This window comes from Ascidia mentula, chromosome 5 (genome assembly GCF_947561715.1).
Source record: "Ascidia mentula chromosome 5, kaAscMent1.1, whole genome shotgun sequence".
In the NCBI taxonomy this organism is placed as follows: domain Eukaryota; kingdom Metazoa; phylum Chordata; class Ascidiacea; order Phlebobranchia; family Ascidiidae; genus Ascidia; species Ascidia mentula.
In genome coordinates, this window is record NC_138570.1 from 6,064,154 (window position 1) to 6,088,147 (window position 23,994).

Genomic DNA, 23,994 nt, shown 5'->3' on the forward strand with positions numbered 1-23,994 from the left:
ATCGTTCCCAGCGTACAATTAAATTTTGCATAAACCGACTTCCATCGGGCTAACTTGGGCTTCATACATTTCATTCGAGAATACGACTCTGCAGCGACCTCGGCGACAAATTTGTTTCGGAAGAAAGGATATTAGATAAATAAATAGATATTCTTTAGCTTTTTATAATGCAGTTAGGAATCTATACTGTTTCTGTTGAAAGATTTTTCAGCTGCAAGAATTTGTTAAAGTTGAACAAAGAGTTTCAAGTATGACGCAATAAATGTGTGTGGTGAGGCGTGACAACCATTACGACAGCAGCTGACGATGACCGAAATATTGAAATGTTGGAAATTGCAGTAGTTTAAAACTGCGTCAATCTTACGATCGAATTGTCAATTAGGAATAGTAAAAAGTATCATTGTCTTTTATGTGGCAATACTGTTTTTAGCCTAACTTGATGTTGTTGAAAGACATCGCAATAAGTTGAGTGTAAGTCCTACAGTAGGAGGAGCTTCATATCATTTGCCCTTGATTCTCTTTTTAGTTACAAAATATTTTTGATGTGTATCGGACGTTAATCCCAAAATTTGTTCATGAAATGAACACATAATTGAAGTTAGAAACAAATTTTTGCTTTGTTTTTTTGTTTCATCCACTATGTATTTATATTGTTTAAATAGTAAAATGAGCTGACATGTGTAGTTGGGCATACGGCTGGTATATCAGATTGGAAAGTCTGTTGTTTGCTCGGAAGATTAGTTTTCAGTGATCGTTAATTGCACAAATGATCACAACTTTTTTCGTATGTTAATGCAATAGCTAATTTCTATTGTCCGGATTATTGGTAAATTTTCACAGTAGTGTGCGGAGGATTATATCTGACATTTTTTTCCGAACTTGCTGTTATATATGTATTGATAAATGTGTTTTAGTGATATTTATAGGTAAACATAGATAAACGGTTGGCAATTTTCAACCAAATCATTTTTTCAATTCAACATGACAATCACAAATCAATAATAAAAATAAGAAGTCCTGTGAATAAGGAAGACTGTCTCATGTCTTGTCTTTTTTAGCTGGTATTTAAAAAGAGTTATGCATTTGTGTAATAGGGCAGTAATTTTTTTTCGATTGATTCTCTTTTAGGTTCACCAAACAAACATAATTAGTTTTTGATTTGGTTATTTGGTATTTCCGCAGAATTTATGTGTGTAAGCTAGGTTAAACCTAAAATTATTAACAATGACTAGTGATTTCGGAAATCCCCTGCGAAAGTTCAAACTTGTGTTTCTTGGAGAGCAGAGTGGTAAGTTTAATACAATACTTCAAAACTTTGTTCTGTAACACAACTTGCAAATAACTGCAACTCTGTAATGTTTCTATCATGTCAACTAAACTAACTGTCCCACATTTTTTATTTATTTTACTGTATAAACTATGCTGTTTGTTATCACTATACTGAAAAGTTGTCATGTTGGCAGGTTTTTTGTTAGCATAAACTAAAAAAGAATCTCACTGATTTTAACCTTTTATTGTGCAATTATTCTGTAAGTTTTCCAAATGCAGGAGGTGATCTTTTCGCAATAAAGCTGTAAATTGACTTTACAAAAAAAATAATAACAGTGGTTGAGACATTTGCAAATCTATGAATCGCCTTAGGTGACATCACAGTAGTAATCTAAGACATGTTTTTTAACATGAGGTCATTGGTTAACTATAAAATTATAATCTAGGGGCACAGTATATATATAATTTGTTAAAATCTGTAACTTTATTGCAAGCACCATGTTTAACTCGTCCAGGCTCTGTTTAAAACCATAGAAATATTTTTTTCAGTCGAACTTTTGTCTCTTTTAAACTATAACTTTGAAAAAATATTTGTTGTTAGTTCAAACCATTGCCTCTTTTAAAATGATAGTTATCATTTACTATTATTTTGTTGCATGTCTGAAATGTATAACTGGCATGTACTTTGCTATAGTGGGAAAAACATCATTGATCACACGGTTTATGTATGACAGCTTTGACAACACTTATCAGGTTAGTTCAAAACTTGTTTTTCGTCAATGCACTGTTTTGTGTCTACATTCAGTTATGGTACAAGCCATATGCTCAAAAGCTTGATCATTTTCTTCACATTGATAGTTTAAGAGCAAACCTAGCGTTCAAAGTAAATCGTTTTTGTTTTTGTTGCTTTCCATTCTGGGCTGTGCAAAAAGTCAAAGGTACTTTTCACTTGTTGTTGTGCAGTTTTGTCCTAGTGTTGTGGTGTTTGGGCGCTGATTGAATTGACAAAACAGTGCATTGATTAGAGTGTGATAAAATTTGTTAAATTAGCTGCTTGCTGCCCCAAAAGACAAACATTTGTCATCAGTTTAAATTGCCGCCAACTATTGTTTTAGGCTACCATCGGTATTGATTTTCTGTCCAAGACAATGTACCTTGAAGACAGAACGGTAAGTTATGACTCCACAAACAAGTGGAATACATAAATTTATGAATCAATTTCCTTTCAAGTCCTTAAAGTTGCAATTTTAAAAGCAGGTCAACTGTATAATATCTTAGGAATTATTGATCCACTTGACTATAACTAAACAGTTGCAATCAATAGCTCATTGTTTTTGTGCGTTGTGATTTAAATAGAGGCAACATTGCTTCATTTTGTTATGCGTAAATGTTTGTTGGGTACAGGTGCGATTACAATTGTGGGATACAGCTGGACAAGAGAGATTCAGAAGTTTGATTCCAAGTTACATAAGAGACTCAACTGTTGCTGTTGTGGTCTATGATATTACAAGTAAGGACAAATTGTTGACATTTTTTAGTGGATTGTAATTTGACAAAAAGGACCAAACATGGTCTATTACTTACTTGGCCTTATGCCTTTGCATGTTTTAGTGTCTAAATGTGTGGTTTTCATCCTTTTTAATCTAAAAGCTAAACCTCAACATGTGAGGAGCTGCACAGAAACACCACAGGTTAATTATAACAAACCTGAAGGGTAACATTAAACCACAACAATCACGCAAATTATACAATTTAAATATGAAACTTTGTGTTTGAAAAACTTTTGGCCTGGCAATAAAAGTGTCAATGAATTTCACAATCAAGTTTAATGAAAAACATGAAAATGATGGTTGAGAGCTGCCATTGAGAAGCACTTGTCTAAATAGCAATTTGCTACACCAGTGAAAGGTCAAACATTGTCAGTGTCGCTGGACTATTTGCTTGTTGTGTGGCTTGTTTATTGGATCTGACCTTATGATAGTGCAGATTGCCCAACAAAATTTTACAACAAATATAATTCCTGCATATGTTGCCACTTTCCGTTGGTACAGGATTCTGGAATAATAGTATATCTGGTGTTTGCAGTTTAATAACGTTTTCTCTTTTGCATGCAAGATGTCAATTCTTTCCAACAAACCTCCAAGTGGATCGATGACGTCCGCACAGAGAGGGGCAGTGACGTCATCATCATGCTTGTTGGCAACAAAACCGATCTGTCTGACAAAAGGTAATTGTGTTTCGCTCAACCATTCCAACTATCCCGTAGCTAACTGGGAGTGTTTCGCAGGCAAGTGTCGATTGAGGAAGGGGAAAGAAAAGCCAAGGAACTTAACGTTATGTTCATTGAGACCAGCGCCAAAACCGGATACAACGTCAAACAGGTTGGTTTGTCGCTACATCAGGGGACAATATCCGACTAAATTATTCTCCTAAAATACGCATACATTTGACCGAAAATCAGTTTGCCATAATCACACTTTTAAACGTTAAGTACGAAAGTGAAACTTAATTTTGCCGAAGGATGCGGCTTCGCTACAAACAAATACACAATATTTTGACAACGTATATATTGCTATTGGTGTTTGCTACTAATTTTAGTGGCATTTATCGGGAAGCTTCTGCTAACATGCTACAAAAACGTTGTTGCATTGCTATGCATAATTCTCACGAGTGCCCAGCAATGTTGTGAGTCGCTATTATCAATTATCCTTTTTGTAGTTATTCCGACGTGTTGCTGCTGCTCTGCCAGGCATGGAGAACTCACCTGACAAGGAAAAAAACGACAGTATCCTTTAATCTCGGGGTTGTGGTTTTGTGCGGAGCCCATGGCTTAACAAATTACCACTACTTTGAATAATGAATTCGTGGTATACGGTTTTGGTAAAGATATTTGGTAACACATTTATGGCGCAATTTTGGGCACCGATCGTGCCGAAGACAACCAAGTGCTCATTTTCCCCTTTTTCTCAGAACGCTAAAGGTCAATTTATCGTGTTTTTAAAAAAGGTTTGTGCAGTTTAAGTCCACCTCCTTACCTGATATACAGAAAAGGGTTTTAAACTACTAATGCGACGTTTTTTTCTGTGAACGTAATCTATGTTACAAAGATTTATTCCTTAACCTCGACACCCCTAAACAACCAACAGTGGACGAAGTGATTCTGGAACGCAAACCGCAAACCGAGACAACCCAATCGTCAGAGAGTATGTGTGGTTGTTGAAGTGCGTTGGTCTCGGCGCCCAGCATCCTCAGCAGGGACAGAACGTCGAAAGATGAAACTTAAAAGCAATAGACCTCGCCACAGCGAAAACCCGCTGGCACCCTGGCCTGCATGTGAATGCAAGACACAGAATATTCCGTTTTAGCCGCCTTTTCTTTGTTCCTATATCCATTCGTTGCGCGTGTTTGTGTTTGTTTGTAAATGACGGCGGCATTTTTCAAACGTGGTACTGCTAAAATTTTACACTTTCTAATGCGTTGGCCCCATAGGGTAAGCGCAGTTGTCTGAAATCCACCATCTGTCTGTGTCATGTACCGTAATTGAAAACCAACCGAGCATGTATGTCCGTTGCTTGGTCTACTGCTGCTATCGTGGCAATCGCTTCGGGCGCCAGCGCTTTGCATTCAACAACACAAGAAAATTTGCGTATTCTTGCGTTGGCCACTCGCGTTCCTGTAGCTTATCTATCATTTGTCGTCATTTGTTGTGTTCACATGTATTTAGATCAGCGCAAACACACCAACATACATAGACATAAACCGGATTTGTCAACCGCCTATTGTCGTTACGCAGTATATATGGTGCTACTTTCTTCGAGAATATGGCCGTTTGGTCCCTGGCGCCAAGTTTATTGCTTCGGTATACAACTTTTGACGCTGTTTGCGAGGCCTTGGCTGTGCATTGATCTTATAAATAATTTACTCTCTTTTCGAGAGCTACCCCTGCGTTTTCGAAATACTCCCGACCACTGCACAGAACGCGTCACGTGACCGGCAACCTGTGCTTATCCATCAATTATTGATTCAGTTTTCTTGCGAGGCAGTAATCCACCTTGCGATGATGCAATTTGTCTGATGTCGCGCTTGTTTACTTGCGCAAGGTTCCCAAAGTCCAAACGTGGTTTGTTTGATTCCGAAAGCTCACCTCGCCAACGTAGTAAAGCTATTTGTGTACACCGTGACGACGTGCGACTTGTTCCGCGTTTTTGTTCATTCGTGTCATATTTATATATTAGCTTGCAAGTCGTTACATGTTACATGGACGAGAGCGTATTGTGTGTAAAGAAACGTGTATTAAATCTAACCAAATCGTGACGTCTTTTGCTCAAACAAAATCCGCAATCCAAGGGAGCATCCGAACTTTTTGTACCTAACAAGTTTATTGTAAGCGAAAGGTCACAGGCAATCACAGTATGTTACCCCAAATGTATAGTGCGATTATACTAATGGACCTACTATAAATATACATAATACATACAGCAATATAAATGGTTGCAACGATGCACCGTGGATATGATTCATTATGGGTTTAGCATTAAAAAATTTCTTTTAATTTTGGCATGCGAGCAATAAGGAACAAGCTGGATTTGGCACTCCGAAAGTGTTGGATTAAAAATTATATAATCTCGTTCAAGAATCTTGGGCTGGCTGGTGGGCTTTTACGACCCTAGTCCAACGGGAATTTGTACACAAACACTTCATTGTATAGAAGGTAGCGGCCATCGTAATAGGTAAAGTTAACAGAATGCACATTTGAGGGAAGTATGTAACTAAAGCTGTAGATGTGGAGTATACCCTCAACTATAAATCGTACAGTGTTGAATGGTGATTTAACGCCAGGTAAACTTCGTAGCTCGCGTGTAACGGTTTGAAAGTGTACCCGACACTGGGAAGGCCCAGAAAACAAGTGAAAATCGAAGAAACAATACGGATACAGAACTGAACTTTCCAATGACACAGTGAAAACACATATCTACTTATTTCTAAAACGCACGGGTAGCAAATGTACAAAAGGGTGAGAATCTGCAGTCGACAAGCAGCGAGAAGTAAAAAAAAACCTTTAAACCTTTTAGTTAAAACTGTAATTTTCTGTGATTCCGAGCTCGGTGAGTGTTAATCCCGTGCTGCCGAACTCTACGTCTTTCCCTACTTTCCTTCTGGTTTTTGCTCCAACTTTGGCCATATGGTGGCGCGCCGGCGAGCTGTGTGTGCGTTGATGACTTGCGGCACCGCTGCGTCCGGATCTGGGAATAATAATATAACTCACTCAATGAAATCTAAATTGTAGCAAACACCACAATTCAGGTTAATATCTGTAAGATTCATGTGAGTTCTTTCATAAAAAACAAGTATATGAAAGCTTGAAGTCCAGAATACTAACGGCGTATTTAAACCTATAGTACTTGCTGGCGCATTGTTTTGATAAGAGAATGACTGTTAAACAACTTTATTCGCACGAGCAAGGTATAGACCAGAGACTGACACGGCGCATTGAAGAAATTGCTGTATTTAAAGTTAATATGGTCTACTGGTGTGCGGGGTGGGGTACCTGCATTGATGCGCAAGGCCAATGAGTTTAACTAGTCGCCTACGTACACACTGCCGACATATTTTAGCGGTATACAAATACATTTGGAGAAAGACTACTCTATATAGCACACATAAAAAAATATGTCAAACGTACTTTCCACTGGACGCGGTCTTTTTGGCTCGTCTGCTCGCAAGATCAGCTCTGGAACGAGAAGAGGTCCATCGGCCCGTTGTACCTCGTGAGCCAAACATGGGTCTACGGGACAGGACGAGCGCATTTTCTTCCGCCACCGTCAAGTGCTGATTGAGAATGACGTCGACAATAGACTCCGTCTTCAGGTTGGCTCTCTCGATCGTTTCGTCCAGCTGATGGTCGGCAAACAGGACTGCAATCTCGGACGGTGTTGGCATGGGACTTTGCTCGCGATATACTAAAATCGGGAAGTTTGACATTAGTTTTTTGTATTTTGGAAATCTCAAAGCGAATTTCCTGCACTGTTAGGACGTGATAGAAAATCCAGTCCTTGTGAATACAAAAATATCAGAAAAACATTGCAATACTTAGTTTGCTGTATCGACGGCCATGAAATATACATTTTTTTTTCACACAATGATTGACGAAAATGTATAGCGTAATAACAATATAAACCTCATTTGGCAAAGGTATTTGCCTAAAATACTCATCGAAGGTTCAGCTTAATATCATCCGGTCTATACCAGTCATTCAAAAACCGATCGGTTCTACATATAGACTTAAATCTTCTACATTATAGACTTAAACTTTACCCTTGATGCGGAGACATTCGTCTTTGTGTCTTTCTTCCCAAGCCTTTAGTTTGCACGCCCGACTGCAGTAAAACACCTCGTGGCATCTTGAACACGAGGTGAGGCGAACGCCCACCGAGCGACCACAGTCGTAGCAATACCGAAAAAGTGGCTTTCTGAGAAAAAAAATTCTAAAATAGAGGCTTTTTCATACGAAGTAAATCTTGTATTTCTCACCGTACTGGACCCGACTGCATTCGGTTTCTCTTCTTGCTTCCTTTTTTTGTTTCCTTGACTTCTTGCTCAATGTCGACTTCAGATTTCACCCTGGCGCTTTGATAGCAAACCGTTTTAAACATAACCCCGTTAGCTTTTTTAAATTAGGTAGCGAAGTCTTTGCAAAATTAACAGTTTTAAGTGGACTCTTCAAGGTATTTACCTTTCGTCATTTGCTTCACGGTCGCCGGGTCTAATAAAGCTTACGCGGCTTATTGTTGGATGGTTCCAAGATAGAACCGGTGCTTCTGGACTTGGTTGCGTTGTTTGCGCCCCGCTTCCCACTCTCATCTCCGCCCCAGCCCCAGTGTAGAGAAAGCGACCATCCCGGCTGGGACTTTGGCCTAACATTTAACAAAACTTAAACAAGAGGTTTGTGTTTCGGGTTTGTTGCAACCTTCTGAGGGCTTACATGCGAGTGACGGAACCTCTCTTCAAGAGCTTGCCTCTTCTAATTTTTTCTACCTTCGATGACTTGTCCTGATCCTGCCACAACTTGTACAGAATCACCTTTGCTGCACGAAAATAATTTCTTCGTGATGCAGCTGCATGGCTCGACTTTAACCTAACTGCCTAATACTCATCGACAAAAATTATCAAAACCATCTTGACCTTTTTACACACTTGATTCTGTCTGGAATTATTCTAAAAAATCTTGAGACCTCGCACTACATAATTATCAAACTTTTACAAAACTATTTCTGCCCAGCGGTGTTTATCTCTGCCTGTGTAAAAAGTATGTCCCATGCAGTGGCTTAGGATAGAAGCGAAAGATAAGTGTGCTTATCCTATCTTTACCCTTACTTTTGACTCCGTAATGAGCTTCTTTTCGAAGCCGTTCACGCTCAACCATCACTGCAGCAGAACGAAGCAGCGCTCCAAGGTGAGCCAGTAATCGTTTGCGAGCGTTATACGTCCCTCTTTCCTTCAAAACAATAATGTGCTCTGAAACGCAAACCTTCCTCTAAAGCCAGGGATTTACCTTGATAGTAAGAGCGTGATAGGGCGTATGGGCAATCCTCGAATCTCTACCAAACATCCAGTGTGCAAAATCAACCACTGTGCCCGTGATCTCTTTAGCTCCGTACGTCACAGGCACCAAGATGTTGGCTCCCGCAGTAACCAATTTGTCAATCTAGCCAAAAGGTAGAGATACAGCAAAGTCTAAGCGTAAGTTGAGTGACGATTAAAGCTTACCACCCGAAGTCGTCCTTCGGGGCTTCGTCTATATTCGTGCTTTGGGTTTGAAGCCACACATAAAGCGCTGCCTACTCCACGAGGAAGAGGCAAGCTTCCATCTGCGCCGAATCGCAACAGCTCATCTATGCACTAAAAAATTTGCAAACTTGAAAAAGGATTGTACAACATGGGCATGTGTGTTGAACTGGCACACGACATTGATTGGAAAACGACACAGGTAAAAAATTATGCTGCCACCAGCGTTTATTCTGTTACTTCTTTATATTTTTTTCGTTGCTGAAGATTGTTTCGTTTTTGCTCAAACTGCTTAATGTGCAAAAAGGGTGTTTTTAGAATACCACCATTTACTTGAAACAACAATGCGTTGCTCTGGGCCGAATAGTATAAATTATTTTGGCAGGCATCCTCATTAGACAAATGCAATAATTTATTTTTGTATAACCGAAAAAAAAATCCAAATCATAGGCATTTTGTTAAGCTGCTCTGTGACAAAAATGCAAATTAAGTGTAATATTGACAATGTTTTTGTTTGTATACCATATCATTTCCAGATGCAATGGCCAGAGATAGTGGAGAATATCCATTCCAAATTACATCTGGATCAGCTCCATTATCCAACAGCAGATGAGTAATGTCCCTGGCTTCCTGTAACATTTCCCCATTTGCCTAGCTGTCTTGTTGTTTTAAACATGATAGATACCTTGTAATTGTCATCTCGGTCACAAGCAATGTGTAAAGGGGTTCTACCAGACTCATCCACAAACTTTAAACCATCAGTAATCCATTGTGTACCTGTTTCTATCCACTTGAAGTAGTTGAAACACTTTTCAGATCCTTCACTTTCCTGCCAACAAGAAAATTAATTCTAAACAATTAAACAATTTACAGTTTTCACACCACCAGCAAATTAACCCTGATAAGATTACAGAAAGGGGCTAAAAATAACGAAGATATAATTAAAAAAATAGACATTATTTGTTGGTCCAATGACAATCAGCAATGCAATAGTACATACATAAACTACGCTTTATGAGTAATAAATGTGTAATATTTGATGTAAGTGACCAGAATATGCCCAGACAGCTAATGTCATGGTTTCATTATTTGACATTACATCGGGATAAAACACAGGAAGTAAAGGACAAAACATACTCTGTGGCCAGGACACAAATTTAAAGTTTCCAAAACAAATCGGGTTACAACAACAACATCACTTTGGCTTGTAATTAAATAACACACAGGTTCTATGATTACCCCTCAATAAAGACACAATGGCTGGAAACAAAAAAATTTATTTGCTGTTGTTTGATGTAGCCGCACTACTACACAGCTGTTGCCTTTAGCAAACTCGACATTAATATTGTCATAATATTGCAGCTTATACACAAATTAATATTGTCATGTAGCACTTAATTAAAAATTGGTAAAGCTTTTGTCTTCAAACAGAAGAAAACAGCAATTCAATTTAAGGGATCATGACATGTTACTCAGTTGTCCACATAACAACACAAGTTTGTAAATGCTCACATTGAACAAAGCTAAATGGGTGTGGTTGTGTGCTGATAGTAAGCAAACAAGACCACTTGGCAGTCCCAAGTAATTGCACTATGTGGCCTGAACCTTTTAACTTACAGAACTATTCCCTTTGAAAGTATGAGGAACATCTTCATCATGGGCAGCAGTGTTAGGGTTGGCGCTACCATGCAGAAGTAACTCTACAATGGGAACTCCCTCTGAACATCTTATTCCAGCAGCAACATGCAATGGAGTGAGACCACCAAGCTACCAAACATCAAATTTGTATGTTACTTTATGACAAGTAATCAGTAACACTCCATGCCAACTTAAGAAAGTGCATTGCATACTATATATACCTTGTCAGACAAGCGGCAGTTTGTCGAAGCTCCATACTCCAACAATACCTTCACAGCTTCTACATCTCCTGCTTTGACAGCAAAAAATAGGCAAGGAAATGGAACTGCTCCAATGTTTGGGTCAGCACCTCGTTTCATCAGCAAATACATAATAGACTGAAGTTGTGTGTGCCTAATAACAATTTATCTTCTCTGTCATTAATTGTCACAATACTCCTAATGTTATAAACCACAACTTGATTTTACTAGATTCATGTATGTAATGCTTACTCTGATTTCCACACAGCCAAGGCAGCAGCAGTTCCAAGGCGAATAGCTGTACCATCACGAGTGGAAATACCACTTACAGCACGTTGATTGAGGCTGAGCAATGTGGCAGTACGTTCGATTAGATCATCGGTCACTTGTAAGTCATACTCAATCATGTTGACGTTTGATTCAAATGTTGGTTCACCAGCTATTAAGAGAGAGGAATTCATCAAAAAGATCATATAGGAATTCTGCGTAAGACTACATATACCTCCAGAGGTACAGAGACTTTTAGCACCTAATGAATCAAGGTCATCAAAACCGTCTTGATTGAAACTTCTTTGAGGACTGCTTCGTCCTTGGGATTTTGCAGACATGATGTCACGATGCACCTTTTTAATTCTTAACACACCAAGCAACAAAAACAAATCAAATAAGTTCACAATGTGCAATAATCTGCCAAAAATGCTTACTTTAAGTCACTTTTACAAGTTTCGATAGCATCTGTTTCATTCATGTTTACTGGACTGGGGGTCAGCAATCCCCGATTGTCTGCCATGCCGTGCCTTGGTGACGCAATAGTTTTGCGCCTTTGTTTTGAGTTATTTGGAGATGTGGATCTTTCAGGAGATAGTGAACCTCTTTTCTGCACGTAATGAGGGCTGCTTGCCCTCCTGCTATCTAGAAACTAAAAACGTAAAATCATAAATTTTATGAAAAGTTACTGCACAAATTACTGTGCATGAACAATAGATGTTATTCCAGATTTTAGATACAAACATTTGAGAAACACTATAACCAAACTACTAACTTTGATCTTTAAGACATCAGGTGCAGGGCTTGGGGATCTTTCATGGCGTTTCTCTTTTTCTTTTTGTTTTCTATGCCTTTCCACATATTTTTCAGCAATATTGTACTTAAAGTGGTCAATTGGGTAGTAAAATATATGGCAAGCATTTAGAGCAGATACACCTTCGTCATTTACCTATCACAAAGAGACTATTACATCTACAATTCAACACAAACTGTAATATGTATGTACCTGATTTACATTGGCACCACAGTCCAGCAGCAAGTTGACAACTTTGTGATGGCAGTTAATTGCAGCTTCTAGTAATGCACCGTTGCCTTTGCAATCCATTACATTTGGATCCACTAGGCCAGATTTTAAAATGGAATAAACTTCCCTGAAGTTACCCAAGCTGGCCTGTTGTATCATCTCAATTGACATTTCTTCCATGGCTCCAGAGTAAGTGCCGAATGACGTCCGCTTACCAGCAATCACATCATTAACATTAAATGATGCTTTTCCAGCACTGTGGCGGTGTTTATAAATCTGAAGTAAAATCATGAAAATGACAGAACACTATATATACGTTATTGACAGTGCTCTAGTTGACATATATTTATATAGAACATTTTAACTCACATGTTTCTGAATTTGCATGTAAAGAGATGTGTTGTTTGTGGCAACCAAGAATGATGACTCATCATGCTTTACCAAGTCGTAATTTGTTCCATAAAATGCTTCATCCAGTGCTTGCTTGTGGCTTTCTGTTTGTGGCAAATGCTCAAAGTCTTTGGAATAGCTTTCTATTCCTGGTGGAAGAGCTGTGTGCTCTGACGCTACAAGTGCTTTAAACTCATTGCTTAAGAAAGTATAGGAATTGGCATCCTTCCCTAGAATATGGAGAAGATTATTGGAATCAACTGACAGATCAATGCGAGCATGATGTTCATCTGGAAAGAACTCATACTCTGGATGATTTTTCATAGAAAACACATTTCTTGCTTCGATACACAGTTTGAAAAGTTTTTCACGATGCCAAATGCCAACATCCTGGCCTTTTTCAGAAAGATTATTGTATGTCAAAACACCCGGGCCAAAACGTTCATCTTCTTTGTAGAGTCCCTGGAAATTGTCCCCATTGGCAAAGTAAAATGTTCCGTACCCCTCCTTTTTGTCAAGGTAAAATGTTCCTGTGTATTTTGTACCGTCTGGCCAAGTGTATATTCCCAAACCATGCCGATGATCTTTAAAAAACTTTCCCTCGTAAACCTGTAAAATTGCAACATTGAAGAACAACAATGCCAAGACGTAAGTTAAACATACAAATATGTATATATTGCTTACTTCTCCATTTTTCCATTTATGAACACCATCTCCATGTCGCATGTCTTTCACAAAACTGCCTTCATACATGGAACCATCCTGCCATGTTTGTCTTCCTTTTCCATTGCGGCACCCATTGCAGAATTCACCTTCATAGACAGCTCCAGAAGGCCAGCTGAATTTTCCAAATTTGAGGTCTTGGTTGGCTCTGTTTTCATTAACTAACTGTGCAGATGATGTGTCTAATCTTAACACAACTTCATTGTTGCTATACCCTACAGGAGAATTAGAGGGCATAGCTGATGCTGCTGCCCTTTTAAGTTACAGGTTTGGCGTGTAGCTCCACAACAGTAAACGTCAACCTATAAAAGAAAACGTAAGAATTATCGTCATCAACATGGCTTATTGGAACCTAATCTCTTTGCAATAAAGCGAAGTTAACTTGTTCCATTCATTGTGTTTTATCTGGTATTTTTCCAAAAAGGTTTTTGAAATGTGGGCCACATCCCAAACTGTATTCTCAGAGTCACTCGTACTAGTTAAACAAAATGCAGCTTTGACATACAAACAGTTTTCATGACATATAAACACACAATACATTTGCACAAAAGCAGGGAACTGGCGTTGAATGGTCGACATGACAACACAAATAAAACAAGGGGAAGTCCCTATTAGGAGGAAATAAGGGAACATTTTGCATAAATAATGTAAACACAATAATACTGTGTTAGGACTTTTACAATCTTGCATTATCAGTTTGACGACGCAGAAATAAATTACTTGATTTATCGACCATACCCGACAGGATACATCAGTCCTATAACGTTGTCAAACCAAATTCACATGTATTTTGCGCAAAATATACGTAGCCTACAAAGATGAACATTGCACAAAAGAAATAGAATGGCATGGGTACCGGTAAGACCATAAAGGTGATTAAGTTGGACGCCCATGTTATATTGCTAAAATACTACCAGAATTTGATAAAATGTCAAAAATGACTACAGAAGGAAACAGCCTGTGCACGTCGGCGACCGGCGGGATCTGTCTTTACGAACTGGCGTTGATCGTCCTTCACTCCTTTTGGAGCCTCAGGGATATAGGGGCCTAGTTTGTTTAGGTTGTGATTTCGTATCGTGTCTTAACATGATATTTTTACATCGTGTGGCATTTTCACTTTTTTCTTGTAATATTCGTCCCCAGCGGTGTGTCCCATAACAGTGTACGCCCATGAGCCATGATAAGCCTATCGATGACTCACGGATGGAAGATACCTACAGACCACTTATTATCACTTATTGTTTTGATATACCTATCGCGCTTGTAGTGGCGGAGATCCGTGTAAGTCACAGGGGGGAGGACATATTCACGAAATAAAAAAACAACTTTTTTTCATAATATTCTTGGTTTCGTAATTATCTAATTGTCAACAAAGCTACAGCAAATACACAATAAGTAATATTCGTCCGGGGTCCAAACATCCCAGCACAAAAAGGGGTAAGATAAGAAAATAAAACAACATACTTATTATCGCCCTCTTTGCCTTTAAAAACACAACTTGAACTAACTTTTCTTTTCTGTTACCATACTAATTGTGTTTGAGAAAAATGACCCAACACAACGTCACAAAATTAAGCATACAAACAATTACATTATTCGGCTAACTGTGTTAAAATTATAGACAGCTATGCGGTCATACCACGACAGAAATGGTCAGAGATTGGACGGACGTTCCGAAACGTGTGCAATCAAATGCAAGGCAAACGATGAGCCGATACCACAATGCATTTTTAAGGTGGGATGGGGGGCAAACCATAGTATGACCCATCAACCAAAATATTGGACGAGACTGGTTCCCCTGCGTCTTTCCCCGCTATTTTCGCCCAAGCTTGTACCAATTGCCCATGGTATTCTCACAATAAGTGAATTTACCGAAAAAATGTGTACATTGGCTGCGAATGGTTGTCAATAGTCCAACAACGACACGCGTAGTAAAACGTTCTCATTCTGAAACAGGAAACAGCTCATAAACGTTTTGTTTCATCTACTTTTTACTTAGCATGTTTTATAATTCTATTTTAAGGACACATGTTAAAAATTCTTTGCTGTGAGTCTTTATAACTGCAAACTGGTGGTTTCCAAACGGTTGAAAGTAAGTGGTTTGTGACAACTGACTTGGAATAAATATACCTTCACCTTGTAATTCTGATTGGATACTATACTAGTAATACTGCTGTAAACCTTAACATACTGAATGAATTACGATGTTAAGCCTCAGTTATATGTAATGTAGCCAATTCTAGGGACCGAAATAAAATGGTTAATGTTGTAAAAGGTGTTTTAGTAGAATGTGATCCTGCCATGAAACAATATTTGTTGCACCTTGATGAAGTGCATGCCTTTGGAAAGAAGTTTATTTTGCAAGATTTGGATGAAACTCATCTTTTTATTGTTGGAGATTTAATTCCACAAATCCAGGACAAAATTGATCAGTTACTTTACAGCAACTCATTCCAGCTTGGCCAAGCAGGTAATTAACTCCTTGTACCTGCAAAATGGAATTTTCTGAGTCTGACTGCTCTGATAGTGATGTGGAATTTGAACTGTATAGCCAAATACATTACAATTCCGGACAATCTGATGTACAAACAAAATTGCCAAAATGCAAGAAACATGGTTATGAAAATGAAGACAATGATAACAGCCAAAAGAACAACTTGTTGAATTGGCTAACTATTCTCAAAGAAGAACCATTTACAAAATGCCAAAAACCAACAGAAAAAAGAGTTACATTTAAAGAGCATAATAATATTAAAAACAATTCATCTCAAAACTGGGAAGTTGTAGTTTCTTCACTAGAGGAACAATCATCATCAAATGATTCTGGTATTATGTTAAATATTAATGGGAAGAATGCATTAAACACTGAATGGGACACTCCAGAAGATGACCTAATGTCCAATGTTCTTGACAAAAGGAGGTACTACTCACCAAAATCAGAACCAAGATGCAAAAACTGTGACTTGCCAGGCCATATAGCTGTTGCATGCCACAAGCCAAAGAAGCTGATGCCATGCTACTTGTGTGCACAGTTTGGTCACTTTGCTAAGTTATGCAAAGAGTTTAAATCCCTTTCATCCAAATCACATGCCAAAGCGGAGTGTAAACGATGTGGCCAGTTTGGTCATAAAATATCAAAGTGTCCAGATGTTTGGAGACAATACCATCTGACTGTCCGCCCTGGCAAGCTAGTTACCTCAGTTTTGCCTGGCAAGCATGCAAAACATGCATATTGTTTTAATTGTTCAAAAAAGGGTCATTTTGGCAACCAATGTAACAGAACACGATATAAACCTTACTTTGATACAGTGTCAAGTCGAATTTCAAAGTATGACAAATCCCCTAAAGTCGACCAAAAGACTGAACAATGTTTGAAAACAAAAAAGTTAAAAAGACGGGGCTTTAATGGTTTTCATCGCAAAGCAAAAATGCAATGTGTTTAAGTTTACTCAGTGTGCAAATTGTTCAAGAATTGCAATCCTCAATTAAACAGAGAAAAAAAATTGGTTCCTTTGTATCTTTTAGCCAAGTTTTATCATTTTTTAGGTTTCCACTGTAATTTTTTTTTATATCGACTTAGACATGGCTGGGATTATTGTTTCTGTATGAGAACAAAATATCAAAGAATCATTTCATGAAACATTTTTGACACAAACATGATTTTGAACTACACTGGGAGTACCTCCGCAAATGTTTTTATATGGGTCCTTTAAATGCTAGGGACCAGGAATTAAAAAAAATGTGTACGAACCAAGATTGCAGAATCGCGAAATTAGTCAACTTCGACCTCGCGAAAATATTTTAGTTCGACTTCACGTTTTGGCCGGCCACGGTCGCCTTATGGCAACTTTTTTTTAGCATGTTTGCTTATTCAAGGAACATTTTAATCAAACAGAAAACGTGCAAATTTTGACCCTTCTTGCGCAAATTAAAACGTTGCTAAGCAAGCAACGTGTTAATTCAGACGAGTTATGACCCTTCAGGCCGCCTACAAGAACACGAAGGGCATGGCGTATTGATGTTATGTAAAACACTAAAATCAATGAGATTTTACGCTATAGAGTGCTTTGAATTTTTTGTATTTGTAAGAATAAGTTTTTAAAAAAGACTAAAACTTTATGGCAAAAACGGAGATCTTCCCGCACGATTCGGTTTGAAACTTCTTAAGTCAACAGTAGCGGGGGGAAATATTCACCTTGGTGAAGTGAGTTAATCTGTGCCGTATTTTCAGTGCATATACTTCACTCGGTGAGGTGGTTTCACTCGGCAAAGTGCTTGCATCCAACTTGACTGTCCTTTGATTGGAGGGGGTGTATGCTACTTCGCCGCTTATTTAATGACATTTTTCCACAACGCTTGTCAAAAAGCTGACTCTTCTACATTTATTATAACACGTTTAAAAATCAGGTTTATTGAAATATTTTGCAAATGTTGTAACAGAATTTTGTGTTGGGATCACATTTCATGTGGGTCCAACACCGTGTATGTTTTCTTTCAAAAGCTTATCGTAATGCTTTATTTTTAACAAATAATTACTGTAAATTAAGGCATAACGCATAAAAATATAACCCGAAACAGATAGCATAAAATACAAGTTTATGACACACTATTGCAAGAAATGGTTGCTGGTTTCTTATTCGGGTGAAATAAAATTGACTTCACACCGAGTGCAGATTTTTACACACGGGTCCCGTTGCTGTGCTTTATGCACCAATTAACAAGACTTTTGCACAGAACATAAGCAAGCTTTATATTCACAGCATTGAATTTCAAAAGTTTACCCTTTTATGTAACATACCTCGGTTATTTCCTATTCGGTTAATTTAGATCTTCGCCTAATTCGGACGAAATTGGATGTTCCAATGATTTGTAAATGTTTTATAAAGAAATTGCTTAGAATAATCCGGATAACTAAATTGAAGTCTTCTATAACAGTTCACTTTTACATCTCATAATCCAGATTTTGGTATGTTTTCCTGCTTTAACCGTAGGCCTACATTTGTATCCAGAAAAGCACTGCAACACCCAACACGTGTGTTTCAGATTCTCATCTTACGCACCAAAAAAAAGAATTATAGGCTTTCAACAGAACAATAGACTGTTGCGTCATACGGGCAGTAATAATGATGGATAGTTCAGCCAAGCCGCCAAGTATTACAAGTGCAATATATGCTGTAGACAAACTATGCCTTATGGTATCGTTACTCTATAGTACGATATTGGACATGCAGTTAAAGAAGGAAAATCCGGATTACGAGATGTGAAAAGAGCAAATTTTGTCTGGAATTGGCCAAGACCCGGATTATCAAAAGCTTTTTATTGATTAAAAGCATTAGAAAACCTTGGCCTCGCATCCCTCCTTTTTATCTATAATAGGCGAAGATCTTAATTAACCGAGGCTTCTGTGGAAACGTACTGTTTATTCATAGCAAGTGTACATGTCTGTAATTATCTGGTCGCATAAGTGAATGTTCCCAATAAGCTACAAATTGGCACAGCTGCGTGGTCCCCCATCAGGCACATGACCCCACGTATTATAAATCAATTGGGTTAATAAGGTGAATGAAGGAAAAAAAGATCTGGAAAAAAAATACACGGGCTGCTGAAGACGAAAAAATGCACTCATGTAGACAAACCTTATGCAAACAAGAAATGCGGGTGCTGGGGTGAGGGACGTGTGCGCGGCACGTACACTGGTAAATATTTCCGGTCAAATAAATGATGAACATAACGTCAGGAAAATGATAGAAACTTGTGCACGTATTTTTTTGCTGCATAAATTCTACTTTCTTAACGTACGTCAACGCTGTTATTGAAGGTTACTTCAAGGTTACCGTAAGCATTATAAACTGATAATACAGACATGTCTGGCGAATGACATGAGTTGACCTTCCTCACATTTTGTTAACAGTTCAGGGGCACTGCGCTGCTATATAAATTAAGTTTAAGCGCAGTGTTGTAGTTCGTACTGTTTCGCTACATAGGAGGAATAGGACCCACGCGGTTGTTGGCGAAAGTCACGTATTAGTTGCAACATGCGTGCTTAGTTTGATAGCGTTTATTTTGTTGCTGTAGTTTTGTGATTGAGTAGTATCGTTTATGCTTTAAAACTGAAGTCTGGACAATTGATCAGAATGGCCATCTCCAAGATTCATGCAAGGCAAATCTATGACAGCCGTGGTAATCCAACTGTTGAAGTTGATTTGGTAACTGCAAAAGGACTGTTCAGAGCTGCAGTACCAAGTGGAGCTTCAACTGGGATATATGAAGCATTGGAGTTAAGAGACAAGGACCCAAAAGCCTTTTTGGGCAAAGGTATAAATCCTTGTATTACCTCAAGTTTAAATTTTCAACATAAACGATTTAACATTGTATTTGCAATAACCGTACAGGTGTGTCCAAAGCGATAGACAATGTTAACAACAAAATAGCTCCAGCACTTGTTGGCAAAGATCTTGATTTGACAAAGCAAGGTGCAATTGACAAAATCATGTTAGATTTGGATGGAACAGAAAACAAATGTAAGTTTTTAACTGATGCACATACTTTTGTCTTCAATAAGTAATATAGAGTTTTGTGCATTCAAGCATCATTGGGAGCCAATGCCATTTTGGGTGTTTCACTGGCAGTGGCAAAGGCTGCAGCTGCTGAAAAAGGAGTACCGTTATACAAGCACCTTGCTGATCTTGCAGGAAATAAATCTGTTCTCCTTCCAGTTCCTGTAAGTGTATCTGTTTATTCAAAGTAATTTGTTTGTAAGCACTCTCAGTCACTGCTCCAGCAACTGAGCACACTTGTTAATGTGGGCAAATGGTGGCCGACTTTCACTTTTGTGTAGGGCAGTGCTTCTTGGTGGGTCACGGGTGTCAAAACCCTGTTTGGTTTAACTAAAATAATTTTGAGTTCGCTAACAAGTTATGTTTTGTGGGGGAAAATCTTAATTTCATGTTGACAGCTCCTTGCTAAAGGTTGCATAAAATAATCTTTTGTCCCCAGAGGACAAAAGTTTTAAAAGCCATTGCAGGGGGGTTTACCACCACCATGCTTTTTGTGCTGCAAAATGAATAAAGTTTCACCTTTGTTTCAAAAACCTGTATATAATTTATTCTAGATTGTAAGGGAAGCAAATTTTTGTATGTCATTAATTAATGCCATGCAATATTATGATATCCCGCATGCAACCTAGTAAATTAATCATGTTTTGTACAAGTTGCCTAATTGCATAAATTTAGCCTTTGTAATAAATATCTGAATGTCAATAAAAAAGTAGCCTTTTTTCATGATAAATATGTGTTTCAAATGTATTAAAATCAAAAAAATATGACCGGTTACCTTATTTTACTCTTAGTCCTTCAATGTGATAAATGGGGGAAGTCACGCAGGAAACAAGCTGGCCATGCAAGAGTTCATGATCTTCCCCTGTGGTGCTTGCTCTTTTAAGGAAGCAATGCAGATGGGTTCAGAAACTTACCAGCATCTGAAGGGTGTCATCAAGAAAAAATATGGACAAGATGCTACAAATGTTGGGGACGAAGGTGGTTTTGCTCCAAACATAATGAGCAATAAGGAAGCTTTGGAACTTATCAAGGTATATCAGCAAATGTGTTTGGGCTGCTTACTTTAAAATTTTGTACTAATTTTGCCACTTTTGCAGGAAGCAATTGCGGCAGCTGGGTACACTGGAAAAGTGCAAATCTGTATGGACACTGCTGCCTCTGAGTTTTGGAATGCGGAACATTCAAAATATGATTTAGACTTCAAAAGCCCACCTGGTGATCCTAATGATGCTAAGAGATATGTATGCCAAATTTTGAGTTATGTGCTGTATTCAAAATTTGAGTCATCTACAATTTGTCCCTTTAGAAAACACCAGATCAACTTGGTGATGTGTACCGCGGATTTATCAATGATTACCCCATAGTTTCAATTGAGGATCCATTTGACCAGGATGATTGGGAAGGTTATTCTGCATTTACTGCATCTGTGACTTGTCAATGTGTTGGGTAGATATTTTTGATTGTACACTTTGAAATAGAAAAGAAGTCTGTTTTTTTTAACAGGGATGATTTGCTAGTCACCAATCCCAAGCGCATTCAAAAAGCATTGGATCAGAAGGCATGCAATGCACTTCTGTTAAAAGTAAACCAAATAGGCTCGCTAACGGAGGCAATTGATGCGTAAGATCTTATTTTTTACCATTGCTTCAAAGTTTGACATAAATTTGATATTTTTCAGCTGCAATTTGGCCCAGAAAAATGGCTGGGGGGTCATGGTGTCACATAGGTCTGGTGAGACTGAAGACAGCTTCATTGCTGACTTGGTGGTTGGTCTTTGCACTGGCCAAATTAAAACCGGTGCCCCATGTCGATCAGAACGTTTGTCTAAGTACAACCAGCTGCTAAGGTAAGTTTTTTATTGACAAACACAATCCATACGCTGGAACAAAATGAAAGTAAATAGATTTGCTTTAACAGAATTGAAGAGGAGTTGGGAGCTGATGCTAAGTTCGCTGGTCAAAACTGGAGAAATCCATCAGCCTAATATATCCATGCTTAATTATCAAATTTTGTTGCGTTTTTGTTGATTCTGTTTGCATGCCATTTAATTTGCGTGATGAAGTTCAGCTCGTATAAAGGTTGCATATAAATCAGCTTGTAGTCACCCCATTGCGCTAATTGTTATTTTACTCCCAAGGCTGCCATCATAGGCCTTTCTTGAAACAGTAGACTCCGAACATTACTGTCAGCTCAGTTAGTGCTGGTAGAACACTGGAACACAAACATACATATATGTAAAAATTAAAACATATACTGGGTATTTTCACTGCATTAGAATTTTGACATACCTGCAAAACCCAAATATGTACCAATACAGGTTGCAGCTCCACATGTCGAATAGATAAAATGATAAAGAAACGCTTGCACCAGCATGAGCACCAATAGCTACACAACTGAAGTCAAAGAAATTTCACATTTACATATTTCTCATTGCAAGAAATAAAAAACATGGATATTGCCAATCTGTGATAATAACTTGTTACAATTTGCTTAATTTCATAATGTAATTTGTTGTGTCTACAACTTATTCTCCAATTAAGAAAAGGATACACAAAAGTGATTGTGAGGCATTAAACATCGAAAATCCAACCAAAAATCCAAGAAGCTCAATGAGAAACATCAACAGAGTCAATGATAGCGCTATGATCAATCCCGTCCTTTCAGAGGTAAAATCACCTGATGCAGGTAAACATGCTGTAACTGTGGAATCCTTAAAATATTGCAGAAAAATTTTGTAACACAAAATCATTTTAAATAATATTTAGCCTACATACAATCAAAACAAACTTACCAGTGAAATAAATATTGTTATTACTATCACAAGATGTGCCATCATCACCAAAAACCGCGCTGGTACTAGGCCCCGAACAGCCTTCATGCTTAGTTAGGATAAATATAATTGAAAAACACTAAAAAAGGTATTTTGATGTCAAAACTGAAAACATGGGTGCAAAATAACTGGAGTTAATAACTTTGAAGAGAAAAGGCAAAGGCAGAATTAACAGCATCCTAACTTTGGCTTTCCTCTTCAAAACTGAAAACATTTTTGTTAATACTAAATAGTCTACTCGTCGATCACAGGTTACGTTGACAACAAAAAGTCCTAGTTAATAGTTTAAAATATACTTCTCGGTCAGAAAAAACACTAATCAATCAAAATGTTAATCCAATTTGAATCGGGATTGGAAATCCAATGCAAGTAAAGACCTTTTCTTGTTATGATTATTTCCAGCTGTAGGTCTTTGGATTTTTTTTGCGACACCAAACTTTATCGCAAAAATATGTTTCATAAAAATGTGCTATGCTAATATAATAGGAATTTAAGAAGAACAGAGGCATAGACATGACCGGAAAAAAATTGTAATTCGGAAGAATTAAACACTGACATATACCGTTATTTGTATAAACATGAACCACGAACTTGTCTATAGAAATTCTTCTGCAAATTCGTTCACACAATATAAGGTAAACAATACAAACAACAATATAAGGAAACAATACAAGCAACATTAACAATATAAGGTAAAAGAATCATAGCTGCCAAAATAAATCAGACTAATGACTCAAAAACTATTACCGTATTTTACGGACCATAAAGCGCACCCGATTATAAGGCGCACTGTCAATAAATTGCTTTGATTAGTTTTTTGTTCATACATAAGGCGCACCGGGCTATAGAACGCAACGTATTTTAAGGAGTATGGGTTACCGTATAAAGCTCATTAAACAAAAACGTGTTACGTAATAAATGTAGGCAAGTCACAAAAGTATGAATATCATAGTTGCTAGTTGCTTTTACCGTAGTTTATTGTGTAAGACGGTGGTTTATTTATAATAATATCGGTACTGGTTTTGAGTGTAGGCAATAAAGCACTACTTGATCCATACATTAGGCGCACCGGCTTATAAGGCGCACGATCAATTTATGAGGAAAAAAAAGGATTTAAGTTGCGCCTTATGGTCCGTAAAATACGGTACGAATATTTTCAAGCATAATTTGTATGAAATGAAGAATGAAGATTAACCTGACCACAGTGAACTTGCGGAAATGTATGCATGATCAAACTTTTGCGGATACCCTACAAGTGAATGCCACTTTTTA

At 37.9% G+C, this 23,994-nt stretch overlaps 5 protein-coding genes across 5 annotated transcripts; 3 read left to right on the plus strand and 2 right to left on the minus strand.

Moving 5' to 3' along the window:
• Positions 1–1,180: 1,180 nt before the first annotated feature.
• On the plus strand, positions 1,181–5,583 carry LOC145903621 (ras-related protein Rab-6A). Its single transcript, XM_082991726.1, has 8 exons — positions 1,181–1,288; positions 1,964–2,022; positions 2,385–2,438; positions 2,674–2,779; positions 3,385–3,496; positions 3,557–3,650; positions 3,988–4,054; positions 4,416–5,583. The coding sequence occupies exons 1-8, from the start codon at positions 1,225–1,227 to the stop codon at positions 4,487–4,489; spliced, it is 630 nt and encodes a 209-aa protein (XP_082847852.1). The 5' UTR covers positions 1,181–1,224; the 3' UTR covers positions 4,490–5,583.
• Positions 5,584–5,665: 82 nt separating this feature from the next.
• Positions 5,666–13,633, minus strand: LOC145903620 (ankyrin repeat and MYND domain-containing protein 1-like). Its single transcript, XM_082991725.1, has 19 exons — positions 13,297–13,633; positions 12,592–13,221; positions 12,205–12,498; positions 11,974–12,147; positions 11,636–11,850; positions 11,434–11,564; positions 11,184–11,370; positions 10,914–11,085; positions 10,672–10,821; positions 9,740–9,883; positions 9,577–9,684; positions 9,037–9,168; positions 8,822–8,974; positions 8,644–8,764; positions 8,003–8,183; positions 7,801–7,896; positions 7,585–7,739; positions 6,953–7,229; positions 5,666–6,512 (listed from the first exon to the last, which is right to left on the minus strand). Exons 1-19 carry the CDS (start codon positions 13,570–13,572, stop codon positions 6,338–6,340), a joined length of 3,771 nt encoding a protein of 1,256 aa, XP_082847851.1. The 5' UTR covers positions 13,573–13,633; the 3' UTR covers positions 5,666–6,337.
• Positions 13,634–15,689: 2,056 nt separating this feature from the next.
• Positions 15,690–16,812, plus strand: LOC145902754 (zinc finger CCHC domain-containing protein 7-like). Its single transcript, XM_082990855.1, has one exon. It carries the CDS (start codon positions 15,831–15,833, stop codon positions 16,776–16,778), a length of 948 nt encoding a protein of 315 aa, XP_082846981.1. The 5' UTR covers positions 15,690–15,830; the 3' UTR covers positions 16,779–16,812.
• A 2,559-nt stretch (positions 16,813–19,371) lies between these two features.
• LOC145903771 (alpha-enolase-like) lies at positions 19,372–22,029 on the plus strand. Its single transcript, XM_082991909.1, has 9 exons — positions 19,372–19,650; positions 19,728–19,856; positions 19,923–20,056; positions 20,684–20,923; positions 20,990–21,133; positions 21,199–21,338; positions 21,396–21,512; positions 21,571–21,738; positions 21,810–22,029. Exons 1-9 carry the CDS (start codon positions 19,470–19,472, stop codon positions 21,874–21,876), a joined length of 1,320 nt encoding a protein of 439 aa, XP_082848035.1. The 5' UTR covers positions 19,372–19,469; the 3' UTR covers positions 21,877–22,029.
• LOC145903772 (transmembrane protein 107-like) lies at positions 21,873–22,995 on the minus strand. Its single transcript, XM_082991910.1, has 4 exons — positions 22,684–22,995; positions 22,443–22,602; positions 22,181–22,277; positions 21,873–22,103 (listed from the first exon to the last, which is right to left on the minus strand). Exons 1-4 carry the CDS (start codon positions 22,768–22,770, stop codon positions 22,037–22,039), a joined length of 411 nt encoding a protein of 136 aa, XP_082848036.1. The 5' UTR covers positions 22,771–22,995; the 3' UTR covers positions 21,873–22,036.
• Between the last annotated feature and the right edge of the window lie 999 nt (positions 22,996–23,994).

Excerpts from the sequence above, each read along its gene's own strand:
- LOC145903621 (XM_082991726.1), top strand. The coding sequence starts at position 1,225 with ATGACTAGTGATTTCGGAAATCCCCTGCGAAAGTTCAAACTTGTGTTT. Across the intron at positions 2,780-3,384 it reads TGTGGTCTATGATATTACAA|ATGTCAATTCTTTCCAACAA; the intron begins GTAAGGACAAAT and ends TTTGCATGCAAG. Across the intron at positions 3,497-3,556 it reads ACCGATCTGTCTGACAAAAG|GCAAGTGTCGATTGAGGAAG; the intron begins GTAATTGTGTTT and ends AGTGTTTCGCAG.
- LOC145903620 (XM_082991725.1), bottom strand. The coding sequence starts at position 13,572 with ATGCCCTCTAATTCTCCTGTAGGGTATAGCAACAATGAAGTTGTGTTA. Across the intron at positions 13,222-13,296 it reads ATAAATGGAAAAATGGAGAA|GTTTACGAGGGAAAGTTTTT; the intron begins GTAAGCAATATA and ends GCAATTTTACAG. Across the intron at positions 11,371-11,433 it reads AAGTCTCTGTACCTCTGGAG|CTGGTGAACCAACATTTGAA; the intron begins GTATATGTAGTC and ends CTCTCTTAATAG.
- LOC145902754 (XM_082990855.1), top strand. The coding sequence starts at position 15,831 with ATGGAATTTTCTGAGTCTGACTGCTCTGATAGTGATGTGGAATTTGAA.
- LOC145903771 (XM_082991909.1), top strand. The coding sequence starts at position 19,470 with ATGGCCATCTCCAAGATTCATGCAAGGCAAATCTATGACAGCCGTGGT. Across the intron at positions 20,057-20,683 it reads CTGTTCTCCTTCCAGTTCCT|TCCTTCAATGTGATAAATGG; the intron begins GTAAGTGTATCT and ends TTTTACTCTTAG. Across the intron at positions 21,739-21,809 it reads AAGTACAACCAGCTGCTAAG|AATTGAAGAGGAGTTGGGAG; the intron begins GTAAGTTTTTTA and ends TTGCTTTAACAG.
- LOC145903772 (XM_082991910.1), bottom strand. The coding sequence starts at position 22,770 with ATGAAGGCTGTTCGGGGCCTAGTACCAGCGCGGTTTTTGGTGATGATG. Across the intron at positions 22,603-22,683 it reads TAACAATATTTATTTCACTG|GATTCCACAGTTACAGCATG; the intron begins GTAAGTTTGTTT and ends CAATATTTTAAG. Across the intron at positions 22,278-22,442 it reads TGCCTCACAATCACTTTTGT|CTATTGGTGCTCATGCTGGT; the intron begins GTATCCTTTTCT and ends TCAGTTGTGTAG.